Here is a 12,115-nt window from a genome sequence, read left to right on the forward strand (position 1 = left end):
ACGTTTCAGAGGTTTGGACTGTTCTGATCTTTTCACCAACTCTTCGAATTTCAAAATTCAAAATTCGAAAATATTAAAAAGTAAGCGGGAAAATACCCCTTTACCCCTTGGCAAACAAGTAACCGTAAGACGGATGCGGGTACAGTGTAAAGGCAAAACCCTTCACATACCTAGCACCCGCAGGGAATTGAAGCCAAATAAACCTTGGCAAACAAGTAACCGTAAGACGGATGCGGGTACAGTGTAAAGGCAAAACCCTTCACATACCTAGCACCCGCAGGGAATTGAAGCCAAGTATTCCTCGGCAACCAAGTAACTACAAGACGGGTGCGGGTACAGTGTAAAGGCAAAACCCTCCACATACCTAGCACCCGCAGGGAATTGACGCCAGGAATACCTTGGAAGTAAAGTAACCGTAAGACGAGCGCAGGTACAGTGTCAAGGCAAAACCCTTCACATACCTAGCGCTCCGCTGGGAATTGAAACCAAGAAGGATCTTCTGGGCAATGCTTGCGGAAACGGAAATAACATCCCCGCATAGCGGGAACGTCGAGAACTACGTTGTTGGAAGTTCCAAGATGGAATTGATGGTTTTAACATAATTGATCACTATGTTCAAAACTACCAAAACCTCATGGAAAATACATACAACTGGGACTCAATGCTCCTGACTTGCGAGGAGGTTACAGACCTACCCGCATCATACCCAAAGACCAAGCAGGAAACTCGGGCATTTCTGCAAGTGACAAGGACTTCCGCGGAAAGAATCCCCATGGAAAACCTTACAAAACCCTTTTCAAAACCCTTTGCTCAAGTCCAAAAGTTCACCTCACTTTATTAAACACGCATGAGAAGAACATTGGACTGGGGGGACTTGAAGAGGTAGGTCCCAGCAGAGCCCAGTTGGTCCCGCAAGACTCACCTTAAACAGGGACGTCTGCGCAGAGACCAACTGGATCCGCAGGACCAACCATGCTCAGAGACGTGACGTCCTTACGCGCAGTACGCAAGCTGTTCCCGCAGGAAATGCCTCCCATGGTGAAGGACTCCGCCTGTTCCCCAGCCTCGGATACAAGCCATGAGGGAAGGCCACCCGCGCAGCATGGCTACACGCACTAGGTACTTAGCTCTCGATCATTCAGTGTCACCTGAAGGAATGAGCAAAGCCGGGAGCAATCCCGCACAGAGGCGGGAGGGGGAATACTCCCGCCCAAATAAGCCAGTCTGTATACTGAAGGACCTTTTACTGTACCTGACGAGGTATGGGCGAAAGATCTGATCAGGGATACGACAGCTCACTGATACAGTATGGCGAGCAGCATGCTCCTGTACTGTATCACTATTAGCCGCTGCCTACTCACCAACTACTGTCATACCACGTGCGTAGCCGGCAGTTGGTGGAAAGGGAATAGTATACAGCAGGCCTGGTCACTATCAGCCGCTGCCTACCCACCAACTACCAGCAGGGCACGTGCGTAGGCTACTGTTGATGAACAGGAACACTGTTGCAGCCGGCCATACCTCCTTGGAAACCTACCTTCGGCTATAAATACCCCAAATGGTATGATCATCTAAACACATTACATTATCATATTATCATCATAATATACCTGATATCTGCTCTAGCAATCTCTTAATATACTTTTATATTTAAAGAGCAATCTAGTCTGATTCTCACGCCGGAGGGTGGTCACAAGGAGGAACCCCCCCCCCCCTTCTCAGTGACAAGCTCACGGTGTCTGTTTTGCAGGTTATCAGAAGAACCGTCTTCCAAGGGTCTAACCCCTCGTGGGAAACAGCTATCCAACCCCCAGGTTACCAGTAATCTGCCCGGGGTCCGGTTAGTGTTTCTTCACCAAGTGATTTGAAAAAATAGTCCCAGCAACCATCAATGACGTAATCTTTTACTTATATTAATCAACTTCACAAACACAAACCTTACACAAAAGTAAAACATATAAAAAATTTACAACAAAGTAAATAACATGAATTAATACAACAAGCCACACACATATATCTGGAATCAATCAAGGGAACTATCGCCTTGCGATCTTCTTGGAAAGCACGTAAACAGAGAGCCAAATAAGTAGTAGAAGTGTTATGGATCCTATGAGTGAAAGAAGAATTGAGGCCGCAAAGTGGAAACAGTAGGAACCATATCTATCACAGATCTTGTTGTATCTGCTATGAGAGTTTCCTTTAAGTCCAATGTATCCAACTCCTCCTGATGCTCCTGTTGCTGCAGCCACAATACCCAATAGGAGTGCATCAAATACCACAAGATAAAACTTTAGCTTTGTTGAGTTTCCTCCCGACTTCATCACCGCCAAAATGGATATCACACCGGTGATGAGGCTGTACAAAGCGGCCACCGAGAGTGCTGCTACATGGTATCTGCATCATAATAAAACAAACAATAAGATCATGTTTCAAATGAGTCGTTTCATGTTCGAAAAGAAATTAAGGATTGCATTTAATTAGTTATAGACGATTTTTTTTTTTTTAGGAACGACCAACTAAGTAACGCCGGGTACTCCGTACGCGGCCCCCATTGGCTAAAGGTAGCCCGAGCCGGCCACGAGTCCGGACGGACGGAGCCCCTAGCGGTCCACCTATTGAGGGATTCCCCGGATAAAACCAACCCCCACGCCCGCCAAACGGCACGACAGCAAGGAGCCGGTAAAACCGGGTGAGATCAGGACTCGAACCCTGGCAGCAAGCCAGGGTCATCCCTCATATCTCCCATATACATTGGTTGTAGTGAGGTTTGATCCCTCTACCTCTCACTTGTAAAATGAGTGCTCTATCATTGAGCCACATCCAATTTACAGTTATAGACGATTAATAGGAACAGATTAGGAGTCGTTCAAAAAAATATATATATATATATTATTTTAAGAAAAGGAAAATCATCCAAATGGTCGTCTTACTATTATTATTAAGAAAAATATATAATCTTTTATACAAAAAATATTGCACGGTGTATATATGCCTTTGACTTGATTAAATATATTAAAGAAAGAACAATAAAAATATTAGGCTGAGGGGTGTGGGGGGCGCGAGAGGGGGCGCGAGTGGGGGCTCCAGCCAATAATATTGTGACGTGTGGCAGAGAGAGAAACTTGATAAGATGGGTGTTGGTTGTGGTGCTCGCGCCCCGGGCCCTGGTGTGGAGGGGCGCGAGAGGGGGCGCGAGCGGTTTTTTTTTATTTTTTTATAAATGTATTAAAAAAACGTATTATTAAAAAAACTCATAAATTATTTAAAAAAACACACATTAATTAAAAAAACACATTAATATCTAAAAAAAATTAAAGTACTAAAAAAAACATTATTCTTATTCTTCGGCTTGGTCTTCTTCGATCAACCTCTTCCGGATACGTTCCTTTTGTTTTTCCATCAGCATTTGGTCGACCGGATTTAGGTTACTGAAGTCTCTTGTAAGGAAGTCCAAATCTCTCATTCTTTTTTTTTGAAGACGGCCGATCCTCAGAAATGACTATCCAAGCCCGACACAGGGCTTCCTTCTCATCCGATGACCACGGAGTGGTTTTCCGTTTCGTCCTTCCAGTCGAAGCCGAACCCGACCCGTCCGTTGCAACTTGTTTTTTCCGGTGGACGCGTCTTCTTTGTCCCGCAGCTTCACCTTCTGGTTCTTGTGTCTCCGGAACAACAAAGTTAGGAGACGGTTGTATGTTGGATGGTTGAAAGCCGGATGATTGTTGCGACCCCGAATAAAACATCGGTTGGTCCGGTGCCGACCATAAATCGTCGTAACTGTAATCTGAATCTAGGTTTGGGTACCAATTTCCAGCCATGTTTTTAAAAAAAGATTTGGAAGATGGGGTGATTTTGGGTTTTTTTGAGGTTGTGGTAAAGTATTTTATGTGATTTTGGGTGTGGTATGTGATATTGGGTTGATATTGGTTTATATAGAGAAAAAAAAATTTTTTTTTAATAAAGTTAAAGAGCCAACGGCTCTATTTATCCACACCCAACGGCTCTGCACGCATTCCCAAGCCACTTTACGCCCATTTTCAGCTGTGACTGGCCTTGCGCCCTCCTTGGTCTGCGTGCTCGCGCCCCTCTCGCGCCCCTCTCGCGCCTCGGTGGTGTGGTGCTCGCGCCCCGGGGCGCGAGCGGATGGGCTTTCGCGCCCCTTCTCGCGCTCCGCACCCCTCAGCCTTACACGTATCTACAATTTACATTTTACACGATACCCTATATATAGTACAAGCTGATTTTTATAAGTAATTCCAGTCTGACATGTTGAAACTATGCTTTTACGATACATAAACCTTTTTACACAACGTTACGCTTTTACGCTTCTTAATTTGCCTTTGTTTGACATGCCTATTTTTTCCGAGAATCAGAACTTGGCATGTAAAAGTAAAACGTAAAATCACGTCAAACGTTAAAAAGAACTTAATATGTCACAGTGTAGAATTTTAATCCGTTATCTATGCATTTATTGTTCTAACAATTTTTCTAAAAAACACTACGTGCATAGGAAAAACGCATGTTGGAAAATCACATTCCAAAATTTTTCCAACAACTTTTTTCATAAAACTGCTACAAAAGTATGTTGTAAAGTTTCTATGACTTTCCAACAATATTTCATTATTTATTTTTCTAATTTGCTACAACTTTTCAACAAAGTACAACACTGCTATAATGTTTTCCAACAGTTTTTCAACAAAAATAGTAAACATAGTTGATACATGTATTTCTTTTGTTGGAATTTTGTTGGAGAGTTAACAACAATTTTTCAATAAAAAATCATAATGTTACTATTTTATTGCAATACTATATATAGCAAAATCAGGATATTTATAGGAAATTTTCGTAAGAAAGTGTTTTCTAGTATTGACGTTAAGTTAAAAGAGTCATGCATATGACAACTTTTAGTAGTTAATTTCTTAAAATTATTTGATCATATATAATCATTAATGATACTTACACGTAAGCTGGAGAATGACTGAATTTGGCAGTCCTACTTATCATGATCCCGGGAGCAACTGGAATCTGTTTGGTTTCTTTAGAAGTGACCATAACAACGACACTGGCCACTGCTGTTGCGAACAAAAACACTCGCAACAGCATATCAACCACCGCATGTTTCTTGAAACTACGACCACCTGACTTGTAGTCCGGTGGTGGTGCGGACGTTTTCAATGGTACCTTCATGTTAATGGCGGAATGTGGAGCCGCGGTGTCGTTGGATGCCATTGATGAATAAAGTGGTTCGTTTTGTTTCAAGGTGTGGTTAGAGGTACGGTTTAGATTGTCTATTTATACAAGATTAATATTAGGTCAACTAATTGGTAACATGTTTTTTTTTTGGTTGTCACTATAGGACATAAAATCGGTAGTTGTGGTTAGGGGTGTAGGAGCGGAGTCTGAGCGTGAGCTTGCTCATGAGTAGTTTTTCAAAATCCCTCATGAGTAGTTTTTTTTTTTGTTTCTTATGGTTGTCACTATAGGACATAAAATCGGTAGTTGTGGTTAGGGGTGTAGGAGCGGAGTCTGAGCGTGAGCTTGCTCATGAGTAGTTTTTCAAAATCCCTCATGAGTAGTTTTCTTTTTTTTGAATGTTTAAGCTTTTCTCATACTATTTACATTAAACCGCCATTGCCAGGGATCGAACCCTGGACCTCTCACCCAAAGGCCAAAGCCTTTACCATCCCACATGTGATAGGAGTTTCACATATGTACGGTTGTTCACACACTTTTTGGTTATTTGGTCAACAAGAGATTACCAGATTTGTAAACGTTGGTGTGAACGATTGGCTAAAGTCAAATGTTGTTGGTCGATGACGTATTGATTACCTTATCCTTCCGACAATAGCCGCCTATTATGTTCAATTTTAATTCCTAAGATACGGTGTTTTTATTTAGTTTTGTGTAATTTATCTTTATCCATGTAACTTGTAAGAATAACATGCCTAGGGTTGTCATTACATATATGGAGCCTTGTGAAAACAGTAGAGCAAGATATGTTTTATTAGAGGATGTTCATCTACAAATTGATAAGAGCAAGATATATTTTATTATAGTACTATGTAGACAAAGAGAGAATATGAGTGCATAAGTGAAAATAGTTTGAGAAATCTAAAACGCAACTCCTAATGAAGAGCAAGGCTTGTCCGGATTATGTGCGGGGTGGGCACAGGGCCCACTTTTATGGGGACCCAAAGTTGTTAAAAAGTGGTATGTACAAATTTGTTTTAAGATGGAAACTTACAAAATGACTATATGGTTTTAGGTTCAATGGAGGGAGTGACGTTCTTTCTAAAAAAATTAACTTTTCTTCGTCCTTTATATGGGTGACTTTCATTAAGCCTAGCGATAATGTAACAAGAATCTTAGAACAAAGACATCATAAGTGCTAAAGTATAAGGTTATAAGGTTATAGCGAAACTATAAGGTTATAGGCTTATAGCCCTTTCATTAGTAAGTCAACAATCTTAATAGCAGTAGAAACATACCAAACTCAAATATGATGAGGAACTGATCCATGAGTTAGTATAATCTAATATGAATAAACATGATAGAGAAAAACAAGGCCAAAATATTGACCCAAACTTATAAGGGAAAAAAAAGACATAACTTGGGCTACGAGTGGAATTACGATGCCCATAAACAATTAACGAAAAGGTTTTGGGAAGCTGGATCTTAATACAAAATGCATCATTTAAGGATCTGATTCCACCCAAGAAGATTTTCTCAAGTTTTGCAACAATAAAGCATTCTCGTGTTTAGTTTGACGTGTTTTTTAGTTGTCCTGAGTAATTAGGCCCTTTTTAGTGTCTTAATTTCATGTTTCCAGTTTTTTATTGAAATTTCGAAATTTTAGCACGCCTGCCAAATTTACAAATCCATATATAAAGGTGAAGAAACGTGGATCGACTCACTGGTAGACGATCAACTTTCCTCGGGTATGATTATGCTATTTCACCGATGGTTCTCTGGGATCTGGATTCTTCACCTACAAAATGAACAGCACCGTAAACTTACCCCTCAGAAAGGGACAGAGGGGTCCTCTTTGGGGTAACCCTCCGGTGTGAGAATAAGAGATTGTAGGAGAAGATAATAATCTGAGAATAAGGAATTGGAATGTATTGCTTAATATAGCTGAATACTGTGTAATAGGGCATACCTCTCCTTGTGGAGTTGATGTGGTATTTATAGTGCTAGGGTTTCCAATGATTGGGCTCAGACCCAATTAGGGCCTTTTTGGCCTCCTCCTATAGCTTCGCGCCACGTGTCCTTGGGACACCTGGTGCTTTTTCATTGGTTAGTTGCACATGGGTTTGGCTGAGTTGTCCACCTTTCATTGGCAGCTGTCAACATCAGCATATTCTTATTCCTTAAAAAGATACCTTCTGGAAGGTTGTCTGACGTGCACAATCAAGGTTGTCCTTACCCTAATTTGGATAAGGACGAGGTTGATTATGTGCATGTGTGATATGCGCCTATCCTGAGGATGCGCGAGGTCTTCTCTTTATTCTCACGCGCAGATGTTTCATGCGCAGATGTGATATGCACAAGCATGTGATATGCGCCACGCGCGGATGCGCCACGCGAAGATGTGATATGCGTGAGCATGTGATACGCGTGAGCATATGTGATGCGTGAGCATATGTGATGCATGAGCATATGTGATATGCGTGAGCATATGTGATATGCGCCATGCGCATAGGTTTTGGCTTTGTGCCTTCATAATGTCTTGATTTCAAGCCTCTTGTCTATATCTTGTGGGTTGACCCGCCTCGCTCGGTGTTGAGGCGGGTACATACCTCTTCAAGCCCCCCCAGTCTAATGTGTGTCTTGTCTCGCGCGAGCGAGGTAAGATAGATATTAGACTTAATAGTTTGCTCGTTTAATAGGGTTTGTCTTTTCTTCTTATTACTCATCGGTGCGCGAAATTCTATCCTTTTGTTTGAAAGCGAATCGTCCCTGTACGTGGTTGGTTGTTGCTGACATGCGTCAGTGATGGAACCGTGTCAGACTTTTCGTGTGCTCGAGGTGCTACAGTTGCCTTTCATGTCCCCTCACATAGTGTCAGGGACACGTGTCGCGCTCGCATTGGTCCGTACCTGCGAGTGGTGGCGGGTGAACTCTGGCAGCCCCTGTATCATTTCTTTTCGTGTCCCCTCATCACAGTGTCAGGGATACGTGTCTCGCTCGCGTTGGCTTACACCTGCGAGTGGAGGCGCGTGAAGTCCGATCAGTACCAAATTTTCTCTCTCCTGGGCCTATAAAAGCAAGCCCTTAGAGTTTTTATCCTTCATCTTCCTTGTTGTTTATTCAGAGCTTTCCTTTCTTTCTCTTCCGATTAAGTGCCTATCTTTCAGATTTCCGTTCTTCAGAAGCAACTTGTGCCTGACTCCGTTGTATGTCTGATAGCCCAGACAACACAATCTCCCCCAGCAATCGCCGTGTGAAATCGTTAGTAATGTCTATGTTGAAGAAGACCGGCAAGGGGAAGAGGGCTGCTGAGGCCTCATCGGAGGAGGTAGGGAAGACCAAGGCAGTGAAGAAGTGGGATGAGATCCCCTGTAAACTGAGGCAGTCCGATTTCGACAGCCTTATCGCCTCTCAGGGTTTTCTCCCTGAGTATGGCTGCATGCTGCCGGCGGCCGGGCAAACGGCGGTGGACCCGCCCACCGGCTATATATCCCTTTATTGCCATTTTTTCACCCACTGCAACCTTCGTCTCCCGATGACAAGGTTTGTGGGTGCGCTGCTTAGGTTTTATGGGATTTATATATCCCAAGTCCATCCGTTTGGACTAGTGCGCATGACTCACTTTGAGTTCATGTGCAAATCTCAACGCGAGGAGCCCACCCCTCGGCGCTTTCAGTTTTTTTATAAGCCCAAGATCCAAGATTCTTGGTTCTCATTTATTCCTCGCAGTCAGAAGGTCAAGTGCTGCACTGTTTCATTCAAGAGCCTTCATGACTGGTCTGAGAGATTTTTCTATATCAGGGCTGGTGTGATCCCCATCCGCATGACCATGCGCGCGATCTCTTCTGCGCCTGCGGATGTGGGTGTCTTCAAGAACCCAACTGGCGCCTGGGTAAAAAAGTTGACTGCCGAACCATCCCCCGCCAAGAAAATTTGCGAGGAGGCGCTGGTGGGGGTTGGTATGAGCAGGAGGTGGGCTGACAGCGCGACTGAGCCCGTTATCCAAGTTGACGGCTTGTGTAAGTTAACTCATTGCATTACTTCTGCGCGAATATAATTCGTTTTGCTGATATCATTTGAGTTGTTTTGTGCAGTCAGCAAGGAGTATGTCCACGCCGCCTATGATGAGCATATGGAGGGTGGCTCCGTCGCGCTGGGCGCTGGGGAGGTTGGCTTCCCCGATCGCTTCGATGACATGTTCATCCCTGTTGATCTGGGATTTCTCTTTGACAGCGATGCGCCTGGTAAGCCTTTGTACTTATGCTTATGCCTTTATAATACCAAATTTGGCTAACATTTCTGTTGCATGTATTGTAGACGCGCTTGAGAACTACGAGCTGGAGCTCGCGGAAGAGGAGGAGGAGGAGGAGGCTGAGGTGCCCCAACTAAAGCGTAAAGCTAAGGGGAAAACTGGCGCAGGGGCCAGTAAGAAACAGAAGAAAGATGTTGCCCCTGTTGCTCAAGATCCTCCTACTCAGGCGAGGGGACTTGAGAAAACCCAGGAGTTTACCTCCAAGTTTTCCTTGTCTTCCCTGCCTCAAAATGTGGGCAGACCTCCTGTCCACACGAGGTATGGTGCCGCTACCTCCTCTCTTCGCGCGGCGGAAAAGGGAAGCGGCGTTGCGCCTGCCGTTTCCTCTTCGACAGGTATACTTTATACTTTATGGTTTTATGAGCGCTATTCTGATAGGATTACTAATGAATCTTTTCTCTCAAATGCTTGTAGAGCCGGCGACGTTGGTGGATCAACCACAGGCGCAACAAGGTGCCGATGCTGCGCCGGAGGTCGCTTCGAAGTCCCCTGTTTTACCCTCAAAAAAGGGAAGAATGGACTTCATGGCGATGTTTAACTCGCGAACGGCGGTGCGCCAAGGTATGTATTGCGCTTTTATTTTCTGACTTTTTTCTTTTAGATCAAGTCATGAACCATTCTTTTTGTTGATTTTTTCATAGGAGTCATAGCTAGCGTACAAGCTGCTGGCGGCACTGCTGGCGCCGGTGCCAGCGCCGTTGGTTCTGCTCCTGCTCCTGCAAGCGCTGAATCTCCCCTCATCGGGATTACTAAGGAGCAGGAGGCCGTTTTACGCGCCGATCTTGCGGCGTCGAGACCTCCCTCACCTCCTCCTGCGCGCAGCCCTCCTCGCGAGACTGATTTTGGTTCTTCTAGGTCGCAGGAGAAAAGGCCTGTTTCAGAGGGTGAGGAGGTTCAAGTTGAATGTTCCGACAGCGGCCGCACCAGCCCTGCAGCGCCACGAGATTTCGCGGCGCAGTCTTCTCGTGGGGCTGGCGCTGACTTTTCTGCTTCATCCCCGCAGGTATAGGTTCATTTTTGCTCCGCTGCGCGGACTTCCATATTAGTGTTTTGATGACTTAGATCATTACTTTGTGTTTGCAGGAAGCCGATCACATTTACCGCCCGAGATGGAATATTACTGAGGACAGCTCATTTCAGTCCATGGGTGTGTGTGAGGACTTCTGGACTCATTCTGTGCCTCCAGCTGAAAGGAGGTTTCGGAGGACCGCGCTCGCGAGGACTTGCTCAACGATCATCTGTTTTCTGGGTCGGCTTTCTTTGCTGCCTCCCAAGAGCTTCGCTATGATTACGTAAAGGTACGTAATGCTCTTGCGGAAGCCAAGCAAGAGGCTAAAGTGTCTGCTTGGAATCTTTCTGATGCTCGAGAGAGAGCTGAGAAACTCCAAGCAGAGCTCAACGAGAACAGAACAAGTGCCAACGCCGCCTTCGTGAAGCGCGGGTATGAGCTACAGGCTGCGCGGGAGAAGCTACAGGCGGCCGAGGCGGACGCGGCCAAGTACGCACGGAGAGTACGCGACTTGGAGCTGGACGCGGAGGCGCGTGACCAAGCTCTTGTCCAGTCTATAACTGACAAATCATCATTGGAGAGTGAGGTTGCGCGCCTGAAGAAGGAGCTGGCGGCCGCGCGGACCGAGAAAGATGAAGCCTTGGCGACGGCAGCGTCTAGCCAGGAAGCACTCGATGTTGCGCGAGCGGAAAAGGAAGAAGCCTTGGCGGCAGCAGCGTCCGACAAAGAGGAGCTGAAACAGACTAAGGAAACTGTTGAGTTGTTAAACTCTCAGATTCCTGCTCTTGAGACGTCTGTTTCCTCCCTCGCGCAGGATCGCCAATGGCTAATCTCACAGGGTGTGACTCGTTGCGCTTACGCGATGAAATACTCAGACGAGTTTCAGACCCTTGTGATGGATTGCAATGCTGCCTCGCGCTTGGTGGGTCGAGCTGAAGGGTTTAAGGATGGCTGTGAATATAGCATGCTGAAGAAGAACCCATCCGACTACCCTTATCAGCTCGACGTTGCCTTCGCGGACATGGCCGAGATGGGGGAGAAGTATTTGAATACTCCCATTCCCATCCTTGCGCAGGTATTTTAACCTTAATGAGTTTACCTTGACTTATTTTCCTAGTCTTTTTGTACTCATATTTTTCCTTATGATTTGCAGATATCCGCGCTCGCAGACCAGCCCGATCTCGGCGCGCTAAAGAAATTACTTGACGAGTGCGAAGGGGCTGGTGGCAGCGTTAATGGCGCAGGGAATGCTGCCCCTGCTAGCGTCTCTGGCGTGGCCAAAGGACCCGCTCCTGACACTATTGTGATAGAAGGCGACTCCATTCAGGACGAACATCTTGACTATGGTCAGTTTGGAGATGACGGTGAGTGGGCTGCGCCAGATGCTGAGGGCGGTGATGAGGACGATGAAGAGGCTGACGTCGACGTGGAGACTTGAGAAGCCCTTCATGTTTTTTTTTTTTTATTTGTAGTTTGTATCTCATCATCTTGTAAACTTGTAAATTTCAATGCTTTGGAATGAGATTTTGTTTTTCCCTTATTCGCATCTTGCGCATTCCTCATTCGTCTCTTTATGTTGCATGTTTGCTTGTTGAATATAAGAT

General features: G+C 45.1%; 1 protein-coding gene across 1 annotated transcript; it reads right to left on the reverse strand.

The window, feature by feature from the left end:
• Nucleotides 1-2,010: 2,010 nt before the first annotated feature.
• LOC143542970 (CASP-like protein 1) lies at nt 2,011-5,245 on the reverse strand. Its single transcript, XM_077035416.1, has 2 exons — nt 4,961-5,245; nt 2,011-2,394 (listed from the first exon to the last, which is right to left on the reverse strand). The coding sequence occupies exons 1-2, from the start codon at nt 5,227-5,229 to the stop codon at nt 2,037-2,039; spliced, it is 627 nt and encodes a 208-aa protein (XP_076891531.1). The 5' UTR covers nt 5,230-5,245; the 3' UTR covers nt 2,011-2,036.
• Between the last annotated feature and the right edge of the window lie 6,870 nt (nt 5,246-12,115).

This window comes from Bidens hawaiensis, unplaced genomic scaffold (genome assembly GCF_021521415.1).
Source record: "Bidens hawaiensis isolate Kalapana, Puna unplaced genomic scaffold, B.hawaiensis_p1.1 tig00013007_1, whole genome shotgun sequence".
Classification (NCBI taxonomy): Eukaryota; Viridiplantae; Streptophyta; class Magnoliopsida; order Asterales; family Asteraceae; genus Bidens; species Bidens hawaiensis.